General features: G+C 42.8%; 2 protein-coding genes across 2 annotated transcripts in view; one reads left to right on the top strand and one right to left on the bottom strand.

The window, feature by feature from the left end:
• The window catches only part of CUNH3orf20 (chromosome unknown C3orf20 homolog), a 114,981-nt gene that overhangs the window by 85,055 nt on the left and 2,977 nt on the right, over positions 1–26,949 (bottom strand). The window contains exons 2-4 of the mRNA XM_021675761.2: positions 15,676–16,297; positions 14,500–14,640; positions 8,723–8,842 (exon numbers count right to left, since the gene is read on the bottom strand). Coding sequence (XP_021531436.2) covers positions 8,723–8,842; positions 14,500–14,640; positions 15,676–16,159 — 745 coding nt within the window. The 5' untranslated portion in view covers positions 16,160–16,297. The remainder of the gene's footprint in view (positions 1–8,722; positions 8,843–14,499; positions 14,641–15,675; positions 16,298–26,949) is intronic.
• On the top strand, positions 2,214–2,684 carry LOC105731059 (large ribosomal subunit protein uL23-like). Its single transcript, XM_064362155.1, has one exon. The coding sequence runs from the start codon at positions 2,214–2,216 to the stop codon at positions 2,682–2,684; it is 471 nt and encodes a 156-aa protein (XP_064218225.1).

The raw sequence follows: 26,949 nt of genomic DNA, 5'->3' as shown, positions 1-26,949 counted from the left end.
CCTGCTGGCTGGCCACCTGGAGCATCTGCTGGATTAAGCCTCCATGTCTGGCCTGCCTTAGGCTGCCTTGGGCTTTTCAAAGGTGATAGCCTCATGCTTTGACTAGGTAGTGCTATCAACAGTTCTCTTCTTGTACTGTTGGACATCTTCCAGAAATAGCTGCTGTCCCCTCAGGGAGTAAGCCCAATTCCTGGAGCTGATACTCAAAGTCAGTCTGGTCCCAGAACTGCCAGGAGGGGAGGTGGAATAGCATGTGGACATGGGATGGATGGGGGAGGCCCCCAAATCCAAAGTGACTTCAAACCAGAATGGCTATAGTGAAATCAGGCATCATTCATACATATGCCATCGGACAACAGGCATAAACTGGGACATTCCTGGGCTAGCTGGGACCCACAGTTACTTATAAGCTATGAGGCAAGGTTAATCACCCATGCTAGCATGCATCTGTGCGCCTAATTCCTAAACAAGATTAAGACCCTATAATGCAGCATCACTGAATATACATCCTAGTGTGAATGATGCAACAAGGTGGTCAAAAATTGGGTGGCAAAGGAAAGCAACCATGTAGACAGGCCAAAAGACATGCAGCAGTCCCCCCGATCCTTCAGGGATACATTCCAGGAACCCTAATAAATGCCTGAAAATATGGATAGTACCAAACCTGCATATGCTATGCTTTTTACATGCACACTTATGATAAAGTTTAACTGATAAATTGGACCCTAAGAGATTAACAATAACTAATATGAAATAGAAAAATTAAAACAATATATTGTAATAAAAGTTAGGTAGAGGGGTGGGGAAAGACAGCCAAATAGAAGGCTCTACTGATCGTCTTCCCCATAGGAACACCAAATTTTATAACTATCTACACAAAAAAAAGCATCTTCAAAATAACCAAAAACCAGGTGAGCACTCATAGTACCAGATCTTAACTTCAGATTGCTGAAAGAGGCACTGAAGAGGTAGGGAAGACAGTCTTGAATTGCTGACACCACCCGTCCCCAGCAGCAGCTGCATGGCACAGAGAATTGATGCCTTTGGGAGAGGGAGAGTGCAAGGATTGTCAGACTTTGCATTGAACTCAGTGCTTCCCTGTCACAGTGGAAAGCAAAACCAGGCTGAACTCAGCTGAAGCCCACTCATGGAGGGAGCATTTAGACCTGCCCTAGCCAAAGGGAAATCACCCATCCTAGCAGTTGCATCTTGAGTTTTGGCAAGCCTGTCCACTGTGCGCTAAAGGGCTCTGGAGTTCTAAGTAAACTTGAAAGGCAGCCTAGGCCACAAGGACTGCAACTCCTAGGCAAGCCTTAGTGCTGAGCTGGGCTCAGAGCCAGTGGATTTAGAGGGCATGCAACCTACTGAGACACCAGCTGGGACAGCTAAGGGAGTGCTTGTGACACCCCTCCTCCAATCCCAAGTGGTGTAGCTCATGGCTCCAAGAAAGACCCCTTCCTTCCACTTGAGGAGAGAAGAGGGAAGAGTAAAAAGGACTCTGTTTTGCATCTTAAATACCAGTTTAGTCACAGTAGGATAGGGTACCAGTCAATGTCGTGAGAACCCCATTCCAGGCCCTAGCTCCCAGATGACATTTCTAGATATATCCTGGGCCAGAAGGGAACCCAATTCCTTGAAGGGAAGGACCCAGTCCTGTCAGGACCCATCACCTGCTGACTGAACAGCCCTTGAGCCCTGAATAACCAGCAGTGATATCGAGGTAGTATTCTGTGGGTCTTGTGTGAGACACTGAGACGTGCTGGCTTCAGGTGAGACTAGGCACATTCTCAGATGTGATGGTCACAGTGAGGGACTCCTTCTGCTTGAGAAGAGCAGAGGGAGAAGTAAAGAGGACTTTGTCTTTCACCTTATTTACCAACTCAGCAATGAGGGGGCAGAGCACTAAGGGGCTCTTGGGGTCCCTGATTCTAGGCCTTGGCTCTTAGATGGCATTTCTATACCTGTCCTGGGGCAGAGGGGAGTCCCAGGCCAGACAGCATTCATCACAAACTAACTGAAGAGCCCTTGGACCTTAAGTGAACAGTGGGAGTAGCCTGGCAGTAATCCCCACAGACCTGGTGGTGGTGGCCAAAAGTTGAGACTCCTTTGCCTGTGGAAGAGGGAGGGAAAAGTGGGAAGGTCTCATGGTTTCAGTGCCAGCTCAGCCACTCTCAATATGTTATAATAAAACATCAGGGGACCCTTTTCACAAGATGGCGCCGAAAGCAAAGAAGGAAGCTCCTGCCCCTCCTAAAGCCGAAGCCAAAGCGAAGGCTTTAAAGGCCAAGAAGGCAGTGTTGAAAGGTGTCCACAGCCACAAAAAAAAGAAGATCCACACGTCACCCACCTTCCGGCGGCCCAAGACACTGCGACTCCGGAGGCAGCCCAGATATCCTCAGAAGAGCGCCCCCAGGAGAAACAAACTTGACCACTCTGCTATCATCAAGTTTCTGCTGACCACTGAGTCTGCCATGAAGAAGACAGAAGACAACAACATACTTGTGTTCATTGTGGATGTTAAAGCCAACAAGCACCAGATCAAACAGGCTGTGAAGAAGCTCTATGACATTGATGTGGCCAAGGTCAACACCCTGATTCGACCTGATGGAGAGAAGAAGGCGTATGTTCGACTGGCTCCTGATTACGATTCTTTGGATGTTGCCAACAAAATTGAAATCATCTAAACTGAGTCCAGTTGGCTAATTCTAAATATATGTATATCTTTTCACCATAAAAAAAAAAAATCAGGTAGATTTTTAAGATTTTTGACTCTAGTTCTGGCTCCCAGACAGCATCTCTGGACCTGCCTGGGGCCTGAGGGAACTCTCTGCCCAGAAGAGAAGAACAGAAACCTGGCTGGCTTCACCACCTGCTGATTGTAGATCCCTAGGGCCTTGAGTGAATATACACAGGAGTCAGGTAGTGGCTACAGCAGAGCTTGAGCAAGACCTAGTGCTGTGCTGGCTTCGGGTTTCACCCAGTGCAGTCCCAGTGGTGGCGGTCACAGGGGTACTTCATTGTCCCATCCCCAGCTCCAGGTGGCTCAGCAGAGAAAGAGGCTCTATTTGTTTGGGAGAAAGTAAAGGAAGAGAACAAGAGTCTTTGCCTGGTAATCTAGAGAATTCTGGATCTTATCCAAGACCACCAAGGCAGTACCTCTCTGAGTCTGCAAGAACCACAGTGTTACTGGGCTTGGGGTGCCCCCTAATGCAGATATGGCTTAGATCACATCACCCAAGCCCTTTCAAATACCTGGAAAACCTTCCCAAGAAAATAAAGTACAAACAAGCCCAGACTGTGAAGACTACAATAAATACCTAACTCTTCAATGCCCAGACACTGATGAACATCCACAAGCATCAAGACCATCCAGGAAGACATGATTTCACTAAATGAACTACATAAAGTACCAGTGACCAATACTGGAGAAACAGATATGTTACCTTTCAGACAGAGAATTTAAAATAGCTGGTTTGAGGAAACTCAAAGAAATTAAAGATAACACAGAGAAAGAATTCAGAATTCTATCATTTAACAAAGAGATTGAAATAATTTTGAAGAATCAAGCAGAAATTCTGGATTTAAAAATGCAATTGGTATACTGAAGAATGAGTCAGAATCTTTTAATAGCAGAATTCATCAAGCAGAAGAGATAATTAGTGAGTTTGAAGACAGGCTATTTGAAAATATGCAGTCAGAGACAAAAGAAAAAAGAATAAAGAATGAAACATGGCTACAAGATCTAGAAAATAACCTCAAAAGGGCAAATTTAAGAGTTATTGGCCTTAAAGATGACGTAGAGAAAGAGATGGGGTAAAAGTTTATTCAAAGAAATAATAACAGAGAACATCCAAAACTTAGAGAAAGATATCAAAATTCAAGTACAAGAAGGTTATAGAACACTAAGCAGATTTAACCCAAAGGAGACTACTTCAAGGCATTTAATAACCAAACTCCCAAAGGTCAATAATCCTAAAAAAGGATACTAAATGTAGCAAGAGAAAAGAAACAAATAACATACAATGGAGCTCCAATACTTTTCAGCAGAATTTTCAGCAGAAACCTTACAGGCCAGGAGAGAGTGGCATGACATATTTAAAGTGCTGAAGGAAAAAACTTTTTACCCTAGAATAGTATATCTGGTGAAAATATCCTTCAAACATGAAGAAATAAAGACTTCCCTAGACAAACAAAAGCTGAGAGATTTCATCAACACCAGACCTCTCCTACATGAAATGCTAAAGGGAGTAGGTCAATCAGAAAGAAAAGGTGTTAATGAGCAATAAGAAATCATCTGAAAGTATGAAACTCACTGGTAATAGTAAGTACAGAGAAAACCGGAATATTACAACATTGTTACTGAGGTATGTAAACTAATATTATCCCAAGTAGAAAAACTAAAAGATGAACTGATCAAAAATAATAGCTACAGGCCAGTGCAGTGGCTCACACCTGTGGGAGGCCGAGGTGAGCAGATCACTTGAGGTCAGGAGTTGGAGAACAGCCTGGCCAACATAATGAAACCCCATCTATACTAAAAATACAAAAATTAGCTGTGTGTGGTGACATGCACCTGTAGTCCCAGCAACTTGGGAGGCTGAGGCAGGTGAATCGCTTGAACCCAGGAGGAGGAGCTTGTAGTTAGCCAAGATGTGCCACTGCACTACAGCCTGGGCAATAGAGCAAGACTCCATCTCAAAAATAATAACAATAATAATAAGAATAACTACAACAACTTTTCAAGATATAGTACAATAATAAATATAGAAACAATAAAAATGTGGGGAGATGAAGTTAAGGTGTAGAGTTTTATTAGTATTCTTTTTGTTTGTTTCTTTGTTTATGCAAACAGTGTGAAGTTGTTATCAGCTTAAAATAATGAGTTATAGGATAGTATTTGCAAGCCTCGTGGTAACCTCAAATAAAAAAAAAAAACATAATGGATGCACAAAAAATAAAAAACAAGAAATGTAATCATACCACCAGAGAAAATCATTTTCAGTAAAAGGAAGACAGGAGGGAAGGAAAGAAGAATGATAAGACTACAAAACAACCAGAGAAACAAATAACAAAATGGCAGGAGTAAATCCTTACTTATCAATAATTAAATGTAAATGGACTAAACTCTCCAATCAAAAGACATACAATTGTTGGATGGATGAAAAAACAAGAACAAATGATCAGAAGTATGCTTCACTTATAAAGATGCAAATACACTGAAAATAAAGGAATGAAAAAAAGATATTACATGCCAATGGAAGCCAAAAAGAGCGGGAGTAGCTATACTTAGACAAAATAGATTTTGAGACAAAAACTATAGGAAGACACAAGGAAGGTCACCATATAATAAAGAAGTCACCAAAAAGATACAACAATTGTAAATATATATGTACATACATACCCAACACTGGAGCACCCAGATATATAAAGCAAATATTATTAGAGCTACAGAAAGAGAAAGACGCCAATAAAATAATATCTGGAGATATCAACACCCTACTTTCAGCATTGGACAGATCTTCCAGACAGAAAATCAACAAAGAAATATCAGACTTAATCTGCACTATAGACTAAATGGACCTAATAGATATTTACAGAACATTTCATCCAATGGCTGCAAAGTATACATTCTTTTCCTTAGCACATGGATCATTCTCAAAGATAGATCATATGTTAGGTCACAAAACAAGTCTTGAAACACTAAAAAAAAAAAAAAAAAATCCCCTGAAATAACAGCAGCCATCTTCTCTGACCACAATAGAATAAAACTAGAAATCACAAAAAGAATTTTGGACACTATATAAATACATGGAAATTAAACAATATGCTCCTAAATGACCAGTGGGTCAATGAAGAAATTAAGAAGAAAATGAAAAAAAATATTGACACAAAAGACTCCTATCTCTCGCCATATATAAAATAAAATAAAAATGGATTAAAGACTCAGGCCACAAACTATTAAATACTAATAGAAAACATTAGGGAAACTCTCCAGGACGTTGGAGTGGGCAAAGATTTCTTGAGTAATACCCCACAAGCACAGGCAACCAAAGCAAAAATGGACAAACCAGATCACATCAAGTTAAAAAGCTTCTGCACAGCAAAGAAAACAATCAACGAAGTCAAGAGACAACCAACAGAATGGGGGAAAATATTTGCAAACTACCCATTTCATAAAGGATTAATGACCAGAATATATAAAGAGCTCAAACAACTCTATAGGAAGAAATCTAATAATCTGATTGAAAAATGGGTAAAAGATCTAAATATTTCTCTTACTTTTTATGGCAACAAGAATGAGTTTCTCAAAAGAAGACATACAAATGGCAAATAGGTATATGAAAAGGTGCCCAACATCATTGATAGTCAGAGAAATGCAAATTAAAACTACAAGGTGACATCATCTCACCAAGTTAAAATTGCTTTTGTCTAAAAGACAGGCAACAACAAATGCTGGTGAGGATGCGGAGAAAAGGAAACCCTCATACACTGTTGGTGGGAATGTCAATTAGCACAACCACTATGGAAAACAGTTTGGAGGTTCCTCAAAAAAACAAAGATAGAGCTACCATACAATCCAGCAGTTCCACTCCTAGGTATAGACCTGAAAGAAGAGAAATCAGTATAATTAAGAGACATCTGCACTCCCTTGCTTACTGCTGTACCGTTCACAATAGCCAAGATTTGGAAGCAACCTAAGTGTCCATCAACAAGAGATAAATGAAGAAAACGTGATACATATACATAATAGAGTTAGCCATAAAAAGAGAATGAGATCTTGGCATTTCCAACAACATGAATGAACTGGAGATCATTATGTTAAGTGAAATAAGCCAGACACAGAAAGGCAAACTTCATATGTTCTCATTTATCAGAGCTAAAAATTAAAACAATTAACTCATGGAGATAGAGAGCAGATGGTTACCAGCGGCTGGGAAGAGTAGTGTGGAGTAGGGACGGTTAATGGGTACAAAAAAATAGTAAGAATGAATAAAACCTAGTATTTGATAGCACACAGGGTGATTATAGTCAAACATCATTTAATTATAAATTTTTAAATAACTAAAAAAGTACAATTGAATTGTTTGTAAACACAAAGAATAAATGCTTAAGGTGACAGATACCCCATTTAGCTTCATGTGATTATCGTGTGCCTGTATCAAAATATCACATGTAACCCATAAATATATACACCCACAAAAATTTTAAATTAAAAAAAGTTATGTGAATGTGGTCCCTCTCTCACTGCCTCAAAATATCTTAATATTTTTGGACCACGGTTGGCCATGGGTAACTGAAACCACAGAAAGGAAAAACCCTGGATAAGGAGGACTTCTGTATTTAACTTTTGCTTCGAAACAACCTCGCCCAAGACATCACCCTCAGGTTCATTAGGACGAAAAAGTCATTAAATCACCATGGGTCTTGAGGGTACTTTCTTTTCCCTCAAACTGACTGTGGGATCACAGGGCCAGATCTAGGGCCAGCTCAGGAGGGCACATGATAATGGAGTACTAAGCCAGGTGCACATGCAGTGGGGTGCTGGCAATGGTGCTGTGGGTTATTGCACCACAATGAGATGAAGCACATCAACACAGGTAAAGCAGTCAGGAAAGAGAGGCGGCCGCTGAAGCTACTCTGTGCCCAGAAGCAGAGGTCAGCTCCTTGCTTAAAGGCATTTTCTGTCTTAAGAGTCCACATCTGTATCCCCAGCATTTGGTATAGAGACTGACAGTTAGCAAGTGTTCAGTAGCCATTTGTTCACTAACTGCAAGAGTATAGGATCAGCTTGATATGGTGCATAACGCAATACAAGGCACACCAATGATGACCACCCCCTTTTATCAGCATAGAGGTGAGGCCTTAGGAAGGTGGGTCGCACAGCCAGCCAGGGCGGGGACACGGAGAAAATCCAAGCTCCTTGGCCTCCAGTCTTACTTCCAGTGTCTGTGGGAATCAGCTGGACAGCTTGAGCATTCCTGCCTGCCATCCACCCTCCCACCACCTTCAGGAACACAGTCCTCTCCTACCTACCCTGTCCCCACAACCCGGCTGTTGTGGCTAGCAGGGTGGGCCTGGGAGTTCTGCCAGGCCTTGCCCTGCTTTCTGCAGCCCCAGCCTGTCTCTCCTCTGAGCTTCTTCTTGAGCAGGTGTTGTTTCACTGGTTGTCTTCTTCTGCCCCCTGTTCTCTCCTTGAAGCCTCTCCCGTGTGTGTATTCCTCAGTACAACAAGGGTTATCTTCCATGTCTGTTTCCTGCCCACACAAACTTGCCCAATTTGGAATGTGCAACTGAGGTCTGCCAGGTTTGGTCTCCAAATACCTCTGTTCAGATACTAGTTCCCCTACTTGCTGTGTGACTGGACAGAGCTGTCTGAGCAGAGGGGTGAGTTTGGGATACTGTAGGGGGTGGAAGAGATGGGTTTGGTGGGGTGTTGTCCCGGGGAGGGATGCCACATCGCTGGGAATGTAGGGCATGCACAAACTGAAATGATGAGCCTGTGCTATGCAGTGATGGGGCTGAGCTGTGACAACATTTCCATGAGCAAATCTGTGTGGACAGCTGCCAGATCTCCAGGCAGAGCCTCCACATATCCTTCCAGTCAGAAGACCCGATCAAACCATCCCACCAACCTACACAGGCTAGACAGAAACCTTCTATTCCCTAACCCACCACCACCACCAATGGTTAGCCATAAGGTCTTGCTGGGAACCATTTTTACCTATTTTCTTCTTGACTTCTTTTCCAGTAGATAGAGAAAAGCTCAAACAGGCTGTGGAAGACTGGTAGATCAGCTGGTAAGGTGAGTTCACCCCAATGGCGGACATGTTTGTGAGAAATTCTGGAATGAGAGAGAGAGAGATTCTTCTTTCAATTGTTTACTTTTATTAGCCAAAAATGTAACATGGATTTCTTGTTATAGCAGTACAGCGGGTCAGATACCGTAAAGAGCTGCGTTATTACAAAACACCTAGATCTTGGAAGAAGGAGATTTTACAATGCATCAGTAGGCTCAGAGCAATTAGGGGTAATCTTTACAGTTCTCCTCTGCAGTGCCCCTCTTCCCCAACTCTCGAGAGGGAGCTCGGAGCAAGGAACAGCAAGCAACCACAAAAGGTGATATTACTCCAAGGGCAAAGGCGGATATCAGTGCGGCACCAGGTCGAGAGGATAAACCTTGGGCCAGCAAGAAGGAAATTAAGAATCATCTATTCTCCCTTATCTAAGCCACAAAAATCAGATGCTTCTTCAATAATATATCAGTCTCTTGCAGAATCACACCATCTTCTATAGAATCATTAGATATCTGGCCACTTAAGAATTAGAATGTAGCACCCTTATGGCTAGTGGAAAATATTGTTCATTCTTACACAAACCTCACCAAATCATTTGTTTACTCTTCCCCCAAATATAGTCATTTCACTGGTTAGGCATGAAACCATTGTTAGAAAATGTTAGATGATTCACTCATCACAGCTCATTCAAAAACAAAAAGAAAATGGCAAACCTGACCTCCTAAGCGGACAAAGACTATAGAGATTCCACGCTGGATGATAAAACACAAGAGTAATCATCTCTGCTAGTGATCCAAAAGTTGAAATTAGAACAACTTTTAGGACCTTCTACCTTGATAGAAATGAAAAGAACTAACAATAGCCAGTAATGGTAAAGAAAGAATAAAGCCCATCAACCCTGTTTGTGTAGAGAGAATCCAAATTAAGTGTGATTCAGAAGAAGGCCATATACATACTGACATCTCTGCTCCAATAATCCCTCCCCTGGGAAGTTAACCAAATACAACAGAAATAAGAAGCCACGTGCATAAAGTTGCCTATTACAGTGCATATCATACAAATAACAAAAAAGCCTGGAAACCTAAGCATTTAGGTAAATGTGGAACATGAACATTAAAAGGAGTCTGTACTTACTCAAAATGACAATTACTTAAGTATATAGCCATGTTGGAAAATAGCTATACTCAAGTAAAAGAAACTGAGAAACAGAGAAATTGCAATACCCTAAAAACATATACATACATATATGAGCACAGGAACCACAAAGGAAACTGCAAAGGTGAAAAATAGCTCTTATATAAAGACGGCTTTCTCTTTTTTGCATTTTTTTTTTTTTGAGACAGTCTTACTCAGTCATCAGGCTGGAGTGCAGTGGCATAAATCTCCACTCACTGCAATCTCCACCTCCTGGGATCAAGTGACTCTCCTGCCTCAGCCTCCAGAGTAGCTGGGACTACAAATGCACACTACCACACCTGCTAATTTTTGTATTTTTAATACAGACGAGGTTTCACCATGTTGGCCAGGATGGTCTTGATCTCTTGACCTCGTGATATGCTCACCTCAGCCTCCCAAAGTGCTGGGATTACAGGTGTGAGCCACTGTGCCTGGCTCCTCTTTTTTGCATTATTAATATTAATATTGTCATCAACTAAAAATAAAGGAGCAGTCTGGTTCTCTTCAGTGACAAGCCAGGGCTAGTAGGTACAAAGACATGAAGGAAGACTACATAGCACAGGGGATATTCTGGATACAGCTTTTTTTTTGAGACGCTCTCACTCTGCCATCCAGGCTGGAGTGCAGTGGCACAATCTTGGCTCTCTGCAACCTCTGCTTCCCATGTTCAAGCAATTCTCCTGCCTCAGCCTCCTGAATAGCTGGGACTACAGGCGTGTGCCACCACGGCTGGCCAACTGGTTTGTTTTTTTTTTTTGTGACAGCGTTTTACCATGTTGGCCAGGCTGGTCTTGAACTCCTGGCCTCAAGTGATCCTCCTGTCTTGGCCTCCCAAAATGCTGGGATTACGGTCATGAACCACCATGCTCGGCCTAGTCACAACTTTCAAAGAGGGATACTCTAAACCTGTTACAGCTTTGATCTACCTCACATAAGAGGATGGTCCAGAAAAACACAATTCATGCAAAACAAATCACCAGAGTTTGACTCTTCTTTTTTAAGCCCCAGGAGAGCTATCTAAGTAAAGTCCTTTTAGGATGAATGAATGTTTCTCCAAAAGAAATGGATCACTCTTTCATTTTTGTTTCGCTACTTACATTTTTGTCTTTAAACTCTATGCTTATTTAAAGAGGGGAGCATCTGCCCTGGCAAGTGCAGAGACAGGGAGACTTGCTAGGGAGTGTGATGGAGAGGGGCACTCTCAGCACAGGACAGCACAGGACAAAGTGTGATGCAGAGGGGTGCTCTTGCAGCAGGACAACAAGATGCAGAGATCACCCAAAAAGCTCCCTGCCCCCAGCTCAGCTTAGCTCTCTTCCCATTCTCCTCCATTAGATGAATCATAGCCCACAGGAGATGCCAGAAGCCACTGCACCTCCCTCATCCTTAAAGAATGCTGAAACGCTTTATGAGAAGGAGTGTTAGTGGTGAGGACCGGTTTCCTTTTAAAGGTGAGGACACTATTCAAGTAGGAGTGGCTCAGGCAGGTGTGAGGCCCCAGGGTTGGGCTGGAGCTACGCTGATAACTGTCATGGGACTCTCATACATGTGCAACAGATTACTTAGCAGGTGTGCCCCAAAATGAGGGAGATCTCTAAGCCCCAAAATAGCATGCAAGGTACGGAACTCTTTGTCTGGCGATCACCACCTGCACAAATAATTACAGCACAACTAGAGGTCTCAAAGCCTAGCTGATCCTAAACGAAACGGGTGCAGTGGAAATCCCCCTAAAACAGAGATCTTCATTTCATGATAAACACTGGGGAGAGGGGTGTTTTATCACAACTCTGTCGTAGAAAAGAAATCCAAAATTATCAAAATAACCTTTCATCTTGTATTTTTAAAAATCAGTTGATACTCTTAGAACACATTAAGTCTTACAAAGAAAATGAAAATGACTGCTGGGTTTTTCGAGGCAGTGTGGTTTCTTCCTGAATGATTGTATCATGGCAATAAAACATAAGTCCCTTCATGTTTGCCTTTTGCAAAATTATTCAAGAGCTTTACTGCTTTTTATTTTTAACTCTTTGATACCCCAAACATCCTTTCTCCATGGAGTCATGATGCCATCTTCGGTTTTCCCTTCTGCGGCAGGTGGCTAGTGCTGCTCCATCCCATCAGGCATCAGGGGCGGCAGAGGGGCATTCTGCAGCTCTCCAGCATCACTTTCATTGACTGCATGAAATGTTACATTTTTTCCCCAAGATCTGCAATTTTTCTATGCAATTTATTTGCACTGTGTGTGTATATCATCAGATGTTTAATATCTGACCATCAGGGGAGCCTGACAAAGATACTGACTCAGTGGGCAGGGAGAGAGGTTGAATGGGGACTGACTCTACAGGTGAGGGCAAATGGTTGGGAGATATAATTTTTTTATGCTTTCCTATAAAATCTCTCACCAGTGAGTAATTTTAGGCATTCAGAATGAACACCTGTATATTCACCAAGCTTAAGACATAAAACATTAGAGAGCAAAAAAATAAGCAACTTGATTTAAAAATGGATTAAGGACCCAAATAGACATTTCTCAAAAGAAGAGACACAAATGGCCAATAAGTATATGACAAAAATGCTCAATGCCAGTAATCATCAGAAAAATGCAAATCAAGACCACAATGAGATACCACGTTATACCTGTTAGAATGGCTATTACCAAAGTGGCAAAAGCTAACAAGTGCTGGCAAGAGTGTGGAGAAAAGGAAACCCCTTCGTGCTGCTGGTGGGAATGTAGATTGGTGCTGCCATTAAGGAAAACAGTATGGAGTCCCTCAGAAATTTAAAAATGGAACTACCTTATGATAAAGCAATTCAACTTGGGGGTATTTATCCAAAGAAAAGAAATCAGTATTTCAAAGAGATATCTGCAGTCCTATGCTCACTGCAGTATTATTCACAATAGCCAAGACATGGAAACAAGCTAAGTGTTCATCAAAGTATAAATGGATAAAGAAAATGTCACACACACACACACACACACAGAGAGAGAGAGAGAGAGAGAGAGGAATATGATTCAGCTATGAAAAAGGAAATCCTGCCATTTGCTATAACATGAGTGAACCTAGAGTACATTATATGCTGAATAAAAAAGCCAGGAAAAAAAAGAAATCCTGTATGATCTCACCTATATGAGGAATCTAAAAAGGTCAAACTCATAGAAGCAGAGAGTGAATGGTGGTTGGCGGGGACTAGAGGGTGGCAGCGGGGGAGTGGGAAGATATTAGTCAAAGAGTACAAACTTTCAGTTATAGGAGGAATGTGTTCTGGAGAACTAATATATAGCATGGTGACTATAGTTAATATCACTGTATTGTACACTCGAAATTCGCTTAGGGAGTAAATCTTGTGTTCTCACCACACACACACACACACACACACACACACACATACACACACAGAGAGAGAGAGAGAGAGAGGCGGGGTGGGGGGGAGGGAGAGGGAGGGAGGCAGGGAGAGGTGGTACTGGGTGAGAAAATGGCAACAAAAGAACATTACAGACACAATTGAACTGCTTGCTGTCTTCCAGATCCTGTTCCCCTTCTCGCTACCCAGAGATCACTTCCTTGAATCTCCCCCTTCATGCTTTTATACTTGCACTTTGTGTAATGTACCTATAAATGGTATATTATTACTTTACATGCTTTTAAACTTCGAAAAATATCCTCCCATAGCTTCCTTTTTTTTTTTTTTTTTTCTTAATACTACTATTGGAGATTTCTCTCTCTGAATATGTATGCTTTAGTGCCTCATTGATTTTCATGATTGATTATGTCCCACTGTCTAAATGGACCATAATTTATATCTTTTTCTCTTGTTGATAAACATTCTGATAAATTTTTTGCCATTCCAAGGAATTCTGCAATAAACATTCTTTTTTTATTTTTAATTTAAAGACAGAGGCTCACTATGTTGCCCAAGCTGGTCTTGAACTCCTGGACTCAAGGGATCCTACTGCCTTGGCCTCCCAAAATGCTGGGACTACAGGCATGAGCCACCATGACTGCCTGCAATAAACATTCTTGTATGACTTCTTGAATATGTGTGTGAGCTTCCCTCGGGCTATGTGACTTGAGTCCAGCCTGTTGATTGGCACTGACCCACATAGGCCATGACTAGGTGAGCACAAAAACTGAAGGTGGGCACTGAGAGGCCTGTGCAGCAACTTGACACTGTTGTGACATTTATCATGTGTTTAAAAGGGTTGGTCCACAACAGACTGGAAATTTTAAATATGAGTCTTTTGCTGCATGTAGCTTGAGAGCACAGCTCTAGGGAACGACCTCTATGAGGAACTGCTGGGTTGTAAAGTGCAGCCATCGTCCAGCCAGCAGATACCCCCCAAACCACTCTCCACAGGAATTGCACCAATTCATCCACTCACCTGTAGCATTTGAAAATCCCTGTTGTTCCACATCCATCTCAACTGTTGGAAATGTCAAACCTTCAAACTGGGTGTTGCGCCTTTCCATTGCATTCTTGTTGATACTGTTTCCACTTCTCACCTAAGGGTTGAAGCTTACGTACCCACCTTTCCCCAGCTGTCCACCGCTGTAGCCACTTCTCCCGGCTGTGCCCATCAGGCAGTTGAAGGCCATTTCCTTGGTGTTGAGGTGGAGGAGCTGGCTGGCCTCCACAAAGCGCCTGGTGACGTCCAAGGGGTTGGCACCCACTAAAGCAATGATTGAAAGCAACACATGTCCCTCCTAGCACAGGGTTAATGCTTCCAGTAAAGGACCTCTGTAAATGGCCCAGGAAAGAAGGATGGAGTGGAGTGCTATTCCTAGGGTATGCAGGGGTGTGGGGGGCTACTGTGAAAGGCTCTCAGGACCCTTCAGGTGTCACTTAGCTTTCCTCCCTTTGCCTGTCTCTCTTCCTACTCATAGGCCTGGGTACCAATGCTATTGCTTTCTGAAATGACACAGCATACAGAAGGCTCAATCACTGGTGCTGCTCTAGGTCCTGGCCTTGATCCTGAGATGACACCCTTGCCTTGAAGGGACTGGTTCTTATTTATTTATTTATTTATTTAGAGACAGAGTCTCGCTCTATCGCCCAGGCTGGAGTATAGTGGCACAATCTTGGCTCACTGCAACCTCCACCTCCCGGGTTCAAGTGATTCTCCTGCCTCAGGCTCCAGAGTAGCTGGAATTACAGGCATGCACCACCATGCCTTGCTAATTTTTGTATTTTTAATAGAGTCAGGGTTTCACCATATTGGCCAGGCTGATCTTGAACTCCTGGCCTCATGATCCTCCTGCCTTGGCCTCCCAAAGTGCTGGGATTGCAGGTGTGAGCCACCGTGCCCAGCCTGGGAACCCTGTTCTTATAACTCTCCCTCATTCTGGCTCTACTGGGCTTTGTCTGGCTACTTCCCAATTGGCCCTCCTGATTTGAAAACTTCACATGCCACCTGGACCTGAGTGCTGTCTCCCCACCTCAGCATCATTCTCACAAACACTACCCCTCAGTGTCTCTGACCTTGCACCGTTCCTACTGCTAACCTTCCAATCTGCGCTCTGCAAAGCTGGGGCAATAGCAGGAAAAATGGGAGAACAGGGAGGACAGGATGGTTCCAGGAGCTGTAGAGGGAAGGCATCCAATTCCTACAGCAGACCCGCAGTTGCCACATGTTCCCAGCATGTGGCTCTGAGATGCCTGTCTGTGGTGGGTGTGGTGGGCACACACACAAACATCTGGGTCTTACCCAACATAGACTCCACCATGGCCTTCATCTTCAGGCTGAGAAGCTCCGTCAGCAGGTGGATGGACTGCTGCTGAAACCTGTTCAGGATCTCCTGGTGGGTGGGCACCTGATGGGCCATGGTGGGAGAGCAGGTGGAACGCTTGGCTGCCCTAGTAGTTGCCGGCAGCACTGGACGTGGTGCTGCTGCTGGTGGTGGAGGTAATGGCTTCTTCAGTGTGGGGACCTGCACAAAGTTGGTTTCCATGAGCACCACCGTAGGGGCTCCAAAGCTGACCTCCAAGCCCAAGATGTCAGACAGGGTAGGCACTGAAGGGTCGCTGATGAGCTCTTCCCAAGTAAACTCAAAGATGTTTCTGATGCCCTTTGGTATAGAAATGCCTGCATTCTGGCAGATGGTAAGGAGTTTGGAGATGTGGGCCAGCAGCTTGGGGGCCATGGCTGTGTATTGTTGGTATAGTTCTTGGTTACTCTTGACGTAACTCATGAGGAAGATCTTCAGCTATATAAAGAGAGCTCTCTGAGAGGTGACTGAGAGCAAAAGTTCTTCCCTATGGTGAAGGCTTGGAGATGAACAGAATGGATGTGCTGAAATGGCCCTTACAGGTCATTGAGCCAGTGGTTCCTATCCGGAAAGGACAAGAAAAGAGTTAGTCATTTTCCCCACAGTAGGGCAAGGGGATGTTCCTCCTCCCTTACCTACCCAGAGACACCATCAGAGAAACCAGTGTTAGTGAGTCATTTTGGCAAGGGTCTGGTGATAAGTATGGTTCCAGGAAAGCTTCAAGGACAGTCACACAAACTGGGTATAGGACCCTGGGTGACTGCAGTAATGGAAGGGCTGGGGAAGAGAGAAAGGTCCCATTGCACCTTTTGTAGTTAAGAGATCTGAGGGTGGAAGATCTACTCGTGGTCAATTGATAAGAACCTGCAAGAACAAAAAGATGTTTCACTGGTTCTCTCTGGAGGGAAGGAATGCAGAAGCTCCTGGTTGCAATGCCAGGATGGGCATGGAATTATCCAACATGTACATCTGAGGGCAGACAGGAAAGAATGAGGCAATGCATTTTCAAAGCTCAGTAACTAATATAACTTGCCGGATTTCATCAAATCCAAGACATTATTGATTAAAAGATGCACCATCTTACAAAAGAAAAATGAATGTAAGCTGCCATTGACTGTAAGACATCACAATTTTAGAGATGTTAAAGTGTGGAAAATACATGCCTGAAAATCAATGGACTACAATAAACATTTTTCCACTTTAATACTACAGTAATTTTCACCCTGACATATTTCGACATTGTGTTTTATTTTTACCTTCTTAACTTATACCAAAAATAGACCACTGGTTGAAGAGAGGAAGCATAAAGGACAATTTAATGAGCACAAAAATGGCTAGAAAAACCTATAAATACACAGCCAGGGTTTGTAACCAGATCCCAAAAGTTTCATTTTTCTGATCAAAATGAACTGATAGCAGTCTTTAATAATATATCAAATTAAAACTAGTCACATCTTATGCTACACAAAAATGATTTGTTTCTTGTAATTCCCGAGGGACTTTGTGAGAGCATGAGCCTTCGTGAAAGACTCAAAAACCCAGAGCATGTAGCAAAGGTCAACCTGAGGGAGACTTAGAGCAGGAGGGGTGGGGGGGTCTGTCCTCTCTGCTGATGGCCATCGCCAGCATCTTGATGCAATAGGCTGTTCCTGTTATCCAACTCCAACAGCTCTAACCAGCCCACTCACCAAGAAGAGCTGCTGGCTCAAGGCTTCTGACCACACTTGTCAGTGACTGCAGCCATCCAACTATCTCTTCAATCACCTTTTATCCTGACAACCACTCCAGTCAACACACCTATGTCTTCTTTTCCACTAGACAATGCTCCCTTTCCCTTTTCAAACTCTGTCCCCGCTGGAGCCACCCCAAGTTTGCCATTCCAGGACAGCCTGCTTGGTGCCAACATTCAGTGTATATGGGGCAGGCTCATGGCCATGAGCTCGTGTGCCCACCCAGGGGTGAGAAGGCTATAATCTTTCTTGTTCTGCTGAGGAATCAGAGCTCTTGGTTGGGAGTCACCCATATGCAGACTTCTGGCACTGAGGCCTTTCCAAACACTACGCTACTTTCCAAACACCAAGGCCTCTGACCTGCCTCTGCCCATCTATCAGTAACAAAATCTCCAAGGAACATGAGCCCCATAGAGCAAACCCTTCTAGCATCCTGCTGGTTTGCAGATAAAGTGGCTTCCTATAACTATTTGTTGACCCCCTGGCATCTCTCTTCCTCAGCTTTGCAGACTGGGAAAAAGAGCTTTGTTTTTGAAATGTAAGTCGATAGGACAAAGAAACCACTCAGATCCCAGTCATCTGGGCAATCAGCCAGAGGGATCTGACCCTGACTGTGAAGGGCAGATTTTTTTCTTTTAAAGTCAGGACTCAAATGAGAAGAAGGAGATAACTAATACAAGTCTTGAAATATTAACTGGTTTGGGAAACTTGTCTCCCCTGCCCCCAGTTCATTTTTTGAGGTTAATTTTGAAGATATGCTTTACAGATAAAAGTTGAATTCTTGAACAGCTTTATTGAGATATAATTCACATACAATCCACCCTTTTTAATGTGTGTACAATGGTTTTTAGTATATTCAGAGTTGTGCAACCATTAGTATCTAATTTTAGAACATTTTATTGCCCCTACACAAAACCCACCATCAGTCACTCCCTGTTTCCCCTCACCCTCAGGCAACCATTCATCTAGTTTTTGTCTCTATGGATTTGCCTGTTCTGGACATTACATAAAAATAGGATTATCAACTATGTGTTTTTTGTGACTGGCTTCTTTCACTTGCTGTAATGTTTCTGAAATCCATCCATGTTATAGCATGTATCAGTTATTCCTTTTTATGGCAGAATAATATTCCACTGTATGGATATACCACAACTTCTTGATCCACTCATTTGTGGATCAAGAAATTGATCACAATTGATCAATTTTGTTTGTTTTTTTTTTTTGGTTATTTTTATTTTTTGGCTATTATGAATAGTGCTGCTGTGAATATGCATACATAAGCTTTTGCGTGGGGGTATGTTTTTATTCTCTTGTGTGTGTATACTTGAAGTGGGATTGCTGGGTCATATGGTAACTTAGTGTTTAACTTTGTGAGGGCCTGCCAGACTGCTGTATCATTTCACAGTCCCACCAGTGACGTTATGAGAGTTACAATTTCTCTCTTTGCCAGCACTTGTTATTATGTCTTTTTGACTCTAGTGCTATCCTAGTAGATGGGAAATTATGTCTTATTGTGGTTCTGATTTGTATTTCCCTAATGATTAATGATATTGAGCATCTTTTCATACTCTTATTGGCCATTTTATTCTTTTTTTTTGAGAAATGTGTATTTAGATCTAAAATCTGTTTCGAAAAGCAGTGTCCTTTTAAACTAAATGTGGAGATAACCTATGTTTCTTACCATATATTAACATCTCTCTTCAGAACTCAGCCAGAGGTGACCATGTGACTACGTCCTGGCCTGAGATGAAGATGAAGCTCCTGGGTAAAGGACCCTGAGAAATCTGTTTGAAGGAGGCTGCCTTCAGGGAAAGTACACTTTTTCTTTACCCACTGACCTCTCTAGTCCTTCTTGCCTGGAATGGATAAGATGGCTGCAGCTCCAGCAACCGTTTTGAGACATGAGGCTACCCTGAAGAGCCTGGGCTCCTGATGACATTGTGGCACCCACACCAACACTTAACCATCCACTTCCAAGCTTATTCCACATGCGAATGAGCCGCTAATGCCTTTAAGTCACTTTATACAGCTTTCTATTCTGGCCATTGAAAGTGATTCCCGACTGACCCCCAGCCATGTTAGATCATCACTCTTTCCTTTCCATTTATCCAATTTCTATTTTGTCATTCATTTTTCCATCACTGAGACACAGGTTTTGACCTCAAGTAGCTTAACAGCTAACAAGCAGAGCAAACTTAGAAAATCGACTTATGGGGAGATCCAAGATGGCCGCTTAGGAGGAACTCGGGAATGCAGCTCCGAGAGAAAGCACAGAGGGTGAGTGGACGCCGTATTTCCAGACTGATTTTTACTGCCCACAGACCAGGAGATTCACACGCAGAGAAGCCACACGGGTCGCCAGCGCCGCTGGTGCCGCTGGCTTGAACGGCGCAGCCGCTGGGCCGGCACCCTGAGGCAACGGCTCACGGTACAAAGTGAGAGAGTCTGAGTCCCCTATAAGCCAGCAAGGGGAGCTGAAACAGGGAGCCAGGCCAGCGCCACGAATCTCAGAGCCGCGGCTTTAGCCAACGCAGCGGCTCCGGAGGCAGATCAGATGAGACGGTGTCCCCTCTTACCCAGCAAGAAGACCTGAAACACAACTGAAACCGGGACGGTCCAGCTCTGTGGAGGAGGGGCATTCTCCATAGGCACCCTGCTGTTCCCAGGGCAATCTAACAAGGCAATCCGCCACTACAGAGACTCCGTCACTACAGGGGCGGGCCAACATCGCGGAAGCAGTTCTAACTACACCCAGAAGTTCACACGAAGCTGGGTGGAGCCCACAGCAGCTTAGCGAAGCCTCTGCAAACTGAGTGTGACTAGGCTGCCACCTTGTGGGCAGGGAAAACAGCAACCGCACAGGGGAACACCATAAAACCGTAACTCCCGGGACAGAACACCTGGGGGGAAGAGCAGGGGGTTTATGAGTTCTGCCACAGCAGACTTAAAATTACCAAAATCAGAAAGACAACAACTACAAAGTCAACAGGTGGATAAATCCACAAAGATGGGAAGAAACCAGCGCAAAAAGGATGAAAACACCCAAAACCAGAACACTTCTCCTCCTACAAGGGATCACAACTCCTCACCAGCAAGGGAACAAGACTGGATGGAGAATGAGGGTGATGAAATGACAGAATCAGCTTTCAGAAAGTGGATAATAAGAAACTTCCGTGAGCTAAAAGAACATGTTCTAACCCAATGCAAAGAAACTAAGAACCTTGAAAAAAGACTTGACGAAATGCTAACAAGAATGGACAACTTAGAGAGGAATATGAGCGAATTGATGGAGCTGAAAAACACAACACGAGAACTTCGTGAAGCATGCACAAGTTTCAACAGCCGAATTGACCAAGCAGAAGAAAGGATATCAGAGGTCGAAGATCAACTGAATGAAATAAAACGAGAAGGCAAGATTAGAGAAAACAGGGTAAAAAGGAATGAACAAAGTCAACAAGAAATATGGGACTATGTGAAAAGACCTAATCTACGTTTGATAGGTGTACCTGAATGTGACGAAGAGAATGAATCCAAGCTGGAAAATACTCTTCAGGATATTATCCAGGAAAACTTCCCCAACCTAACAAGGCAGGCCAAGATTCAAGTCCAGGAAATACAGAGAACACCACAAAGATACTCCTCTAGAAGAGCAACCCCAAGACACATAATCATCAGATTCACCAGGGTTGAAATGAAGGAGAAAATACTAAGGGCAGCCAGAGAGAAAGGTCGGGTTACCCACAAAGGGAAGCCCATCAGACTCACTGCAGATCTCTCAGCAGAAACCCTACAGGCCAGAAGAGAGTGGGGGCCGATATTCAACATCCTTAAGGAAAAGAACTTTCAACCCAGAATTTCGTATCCAGCCAAACTAAGCTTCATAAGTGAAGGAAAAATAAAATCCTTTGTGAACAAGCAAGAACTCAGAGAGTTCATCACCACCAGACCAGCTCTACAAGAGCTCCTGAAGGAGGCACTACACATAGAAAAGAACAACCAGTACCAGCCACTCCAAAAACACATGAAAAGGTAAAGAGCATCAACACAATGAAGAATCTGGATCAACCAAAGGGCAAAACAGCCACCTAGCACCAAAATGACAGGATCGAATTCACACATAACAATATTAACCCTAAATGTAAACGGACTAAATGCCCCAATCAAAAGACACAGACTGGCAAATTGGATAAAAAGCCAAAACCCATCAGTGTGCTGTATCCAGGAAACCCATCTCGCATGCAAGGATACACAAAGGCTCAAAATAAAGGGATGGAGGAAGATTTACCAAGCAAATGGAGAGCAAAAAAAAGCAGGAGTTGCAATTCTCATCTCTGATAAAATAGACTTTAAAGCAACAAAGATCAAAAGAGACAAAGAAGGACATTACATAATGGTAAAAGGATCAATGCAGCAAGAAGAGCTAACGATCCTAAATATATATGCACCTAATACAGGAGCACCCAGATACATAAGGCAAGTTCTTAAAGACTTACAAAGAGACTTAGACTCCCACACAATAATAGTGGGAGACTTCAACACACCATTGTCAATATTAGACAGATCAACGAGACAGAAAATTAACAAGGATATCCAGGACTTGAACTCAGACCTGGAACAAGCAAACCTAATAGACATTTACAGAACTCTCCACCCCAAATCCACAGAATATACATTCTTCTCAGCACCACATCACACCTACTCTAAAATTGACCACATAATTGGAAGTAAATCACTCCTCAGCAAATGCAAAAGAACGGAAACCATAACAAACAGTCTCTCAGACCACAGTGCAATCAAGTTAGAACTCAGAATTCAGAAACCAACCCAGAACCGCACAGCCTCATGGAAAATGAACAACTTTCTCCTGAATGTTGACTGGATAAACAATGAAATGAAGGCAGAAATAAAGACGTTCTTCGAAACCAACGAGAATGAAGACACCACATACCAGAATCTCTGGGACACATTTAAAGCAGTCTCTAGAGGAAAATATATAGCAATAAGTGCCCACATGAGAAGAAGGGAGAGATCTAAAATTGACACCCTATCGTCAAAATTGAAAGAGCTAGAGGAGCAAGATCAAAAAAACTCAAAACCTAGCAGAAGACAAGAAATAACTAAGATCAAAGCAGAATTGAAGGAGATAGAGACACGAAAAACCCTTCAAAAAATCAATAAATCCAGGAGCTGGTTTTTTGAAAAGATCAACAAAATAGACAGACCACTAGCCAGACTAATAAAAAAGAAAAGAGAGAATAATCAAATAGATGCAATAAAAAATGACAAAGGGGATATCACCACAGATTCCACAGAAATTCAAACCATCATCAGAGATTATTACAAACAACTCTATGCACATAAATTAGAAAACCTGGAGGAAATGGATAAATTCCTGGACAGCTGCCTCCTCCCAAGCCTAAACCAGGAAGAAGCCGAAACCCTGAATAGACCAATAACAAGGTCTGAAGTCGAGGCAGCAATTAAGAGCCTACCACCCAAAAAAAGCCCAGGTCCAGATGGGTTCACAGCCGAATTCTACCAGACATACAAAGAGGAACTGATACCATTCATACTGAAACTATTCCAAATAATCCAAAAAGAGGGAATCCTTCCCAAATCATTTTATGAGACCAACATCATCCTAATACCAAAACCTGGCAGAGACTCAGCAAGAAAAGAAAACTACAGGCCAATATCCATGATGAACATAGATGCAAAAATCTTCAATAAAATAATGGCAAGCCGATTACAACAGCACATCAAAAAGCTTATCCACCATGATCAAGTAGGATTCATCCCGGGGATGCAAGGCTGGTTCAATATACGCAAGTCTATAAATGTAATTCACCACATAAACAGAACCAAAGACAAAAACCACATGATTATCTCAATCGATGCAGAGAAGGCCTTCGACAAAATTCAACAGCCCTTTATGCTAAAAACCCTCAATAAACTAGGTATCGATGGAACGTATCTCAAAATAATAAAAGCTATTTACGACAAACCGACAGCCAATATCATACTGAACGGGCAAAAACTGGAAGCATTCCCTTTGAAATCTGGCACTAGACAAGGATGCCCTCTCTCATCACTCCTATTCAATATAGTACTGGAAGTTCTAGCCAGAGCAATCAGGCAAGAAAAAGAAATAAAGGGTATTCAATTAGGAAAGGAGGAAGTCAAATTGTCTCTATTTGCAGACGACATGATTGTATATCTAGAAGACCCCCTCATCTCAGCCCAAAAGCTCCTGAAACTGATAAGCAACTTCAGCAAAGTCTCAGGATACAAAATCAATGTGCAAAAATCACAGGCATTCCTATACACCAATAACAGACTTAAAGAGAGCCAAATCAAGAACGAACTGCCATTCACAATTGCTACAAAAAGAATAAAATACCTAGGAATACAACTAACAAGGAATGTAAAGGACCTCTTCAAGGAGAACTACAAATCACTGCTCAACGAAATAAGAGAGGACACAAACAGATGGAGAAACATTCCATGTTCATGGTTAGGAAGAATTAATATCGTGAAAATGGCCATACTGCCCAAAGTAATATACAGATTCAATGCTATCCCCATCAAGCTACCAATGACCTTCTTCACAGAACTGGAAAAAACCACCTTAAACTTCATATGGAACCAAAAGAGAGCCCGCATAGCCAAGTCAATTCTAAGCAAAAAGAACAAAGCAGGAGGCATCACACTACCAGACATCAAACTCTACTACAAGGCTACAGTAATCAAAACAGCATGGTACTGGTACCAAAACAGAGATATAGACCAATGGAACAGAACAGAGGCGTCGGAGGCAACACAACATATCTACAACCACCCGATCTTTGACAAACCTGATAAAAACAAGCAATGGGGAAAGGATTCCCTGTTCAATAAGTGGTGTTGGGAAAACTGGCTAGCCATATGCAGAAAGCAGAAACTGGACCCCTTCCTGACACCTTACACTAAAATTAACTCCAGATGGATTAAAGACTTAAACATAAGACCTAACACCATAAAATCACTAGAAGGAAACCTAGGCAAAACCATTCAGGACATAGGCGTAGGCAAGGACTTCATGACCAAAACACCAAAAGCATTGGCAACAAAAGCCAAAATAGACAAATGGGACCTAATCAAACTCCACAGCTTCTGCACAGCAAAAGAAACAGTCAATAGAGTGAATCGGCAACCAACAGAATGGGAAAAAATTTTTGCAGCCTACCCATCTGACAAAGGGCTGATATCCAGAATTTACAACGAGCTAAAAAAGATTTACAAGAAAAAAACAAACAAGCCCATTCAAAAGTGGGCGAAGGATATGAACAGATACTTTACAAAAGAAGACATACATGAGGCCAACAAGCATATGAAAAAATGCTCATCATCACTGGCCATTAGAGAAATGCAAATCAAAACTACATTGAGATACCATCTCACACCAGTTAGAATGGCAATCATTAAGAAATCTGGAGACAACAGATGCTGGAGAGGATGTGGAGAAATAGGAACACTTTTACACTGTTGGTGGGAGTGTAAATTAGTTCAACCATTGTGGAAAACAGTGTGGCGATTCCTCAAGGACCTAGAAATAGAAATTCCATTTGACCCAGCAATCCCATTACTGGGCATATATCCAAAGGATTATAAATCGTTCTACTATAAGGACACATGCACACGAATGTTCATAGCAGCACAGTTTACAATAGCAAAGACCTGGAACCAACCCAAATGCCCATCGATGATAGACTGGACAGGAAAAATGTGGCACATGTACACCATGGAATATTATGCAGCCATTAAAAACGAGGAGTTTGCGTCCTTTGTAGGGACATGGATGAACCTGGAAACCATCATTCTCAGCAAACTGACACAAGAACACAAAATCAAACACCACATGTTCTCACTCATAGGCGGGTGTTGAACAAGGAGAACATATGGACACAGGGAGGGGAGCACTATACAAGGGGGTCTGTTGTGGGGGAGTGGGGGGGACAGTGGGGGGGTGGGGAATTGGGGAGGGATAGCATGGGGAGAAATGCCAGATATGGGTGAAGGGGAGGAAGGCAGCAAATCACACTGCCACGTATGCACCTATGCAACAACCTTGCATGTTTTTCACATGTACCCCAAAACCTAAAATGCAATAAATAAATAAATTAAAAAAAAAAAAAAAAAAAAAAAAATTCACAAGAAAATCCAAAAAAAAAAAAAAAAAAAAAAAAAAAGAAAATCGACTTATGTGATAAGGGTCACACTATAGAAAAATGTGGAAAGGCCATGAAGAAAAAAAAAAAAAGGAAAGAACTGGCACTAGATGGTGTTCTAAAAGATGAGTAAGAAGCTGCCAGGTAGATAGGAAGAAGACAGGCATTCTAGGCAAAAGGAACAGCACCTACAAAGAGATGGTGACACTGGAAGCACGGTGGGCTGCAAGGACTGCACGCACCTCGGTATGGCTGCGGTGTGGGGGGTCCATGGGAGAGGAGCAGATGAAACTGGGAAAGTGGCCTAGAATCAGATCTTGCAGGGCCTTGTATGTCAGTCCAAAGAATGTGCATCTGCTATATAATCAAACTCTCCATGTAAATACTGAAATATATTGTCTTTAATGGCTGTGTCCCTTAGTCCCATATGGTCTCATCTCTGTAATTGGAGGGCAGGGGCCGTGTCTTCTCTTTAATAATCTCTAAAATGCTAAGCCCAGTGCTGCTACATGCCAGAAATGGAAAAATATCTGTGGCATTAAAGTCAGCCACATAGCCTAAGGGATCCACACAGATGGCTATAAACAAAGCTTCAAGATGCAATTCCCACAAAGAAATGAAATGTATAAGAAATTTATAAAGGATATGAGGGATGACCATGGACGCAGCACCTTCTTCAGTCAACAATCTGCTACATGTCTCTGTTCCTGGTTAGCTTTTGAGACAGGGATGGGAAAGGCATGGGTCCTGCTCTCGAGGGGCTCACAGTAGAGAGGGGAGATGCACACACAGAAGGCTACAGTAAGTCAGAGTGCTCTCTGCAAGGTGGAATAAAAACCCAGAGAAGAAAGTGTCACGGGGAGGCCAAGAGTTACATTCTCACATCACATGAATGTGTGTTCAGGTGATGTGACCTTGAGCCCAGCCCTTGATCTGTGTGATGCTCCCAAGGCCATGTGTGACACCGGTCCCCACCTTCCAGGACTGTGAGAATTAGTGAGGTGGTGCACGTGAAGGGTTGGCACACACGCAGCAGAGTTGAGTGCTCAGTAAATGTTAACTAGAAAAATGGTCATTATTTGAAGTGGCCAAAGGTTGTATTCCAGGAGATGGGCACAGCTCTTGTACAGGCTGAAGGCTCCAAACAGCCCTGACAAGTTTGGGGAACAGCAAGGAACTGGATGCTGCTATAGGGCAGTGTAGAGGTAGGGTGGGCAGGGCCAGGTGAGAGGGGCTTGATCTTGATCATGTAGCTGATGGGAAACTACTGAAGTTG

Source organism: Aotus nancymaae, unplaced genomic scaffold (assembly GCF_030222135.1).
Source record: "Aotus nancymaae isolate 86718 unplaced genomic scaffold, 86718_ANA_hifiasm-v0.15.2.pri h1tg000046l, whole genome shotgun sequence".
In the NCBI taxonomy this organism is placed as follows: domain Eukaryota; kingdom Metazoa; phylum Chordata; class Mammalia; order Primates; family Aotidae; genus Aotus; species Aotus nancymaae.
The sequence above is the reverse complement of the archived record's forward strand: the minus strand, read 5'-3'. Positions and strand labels throughout refer to the sequence as shown.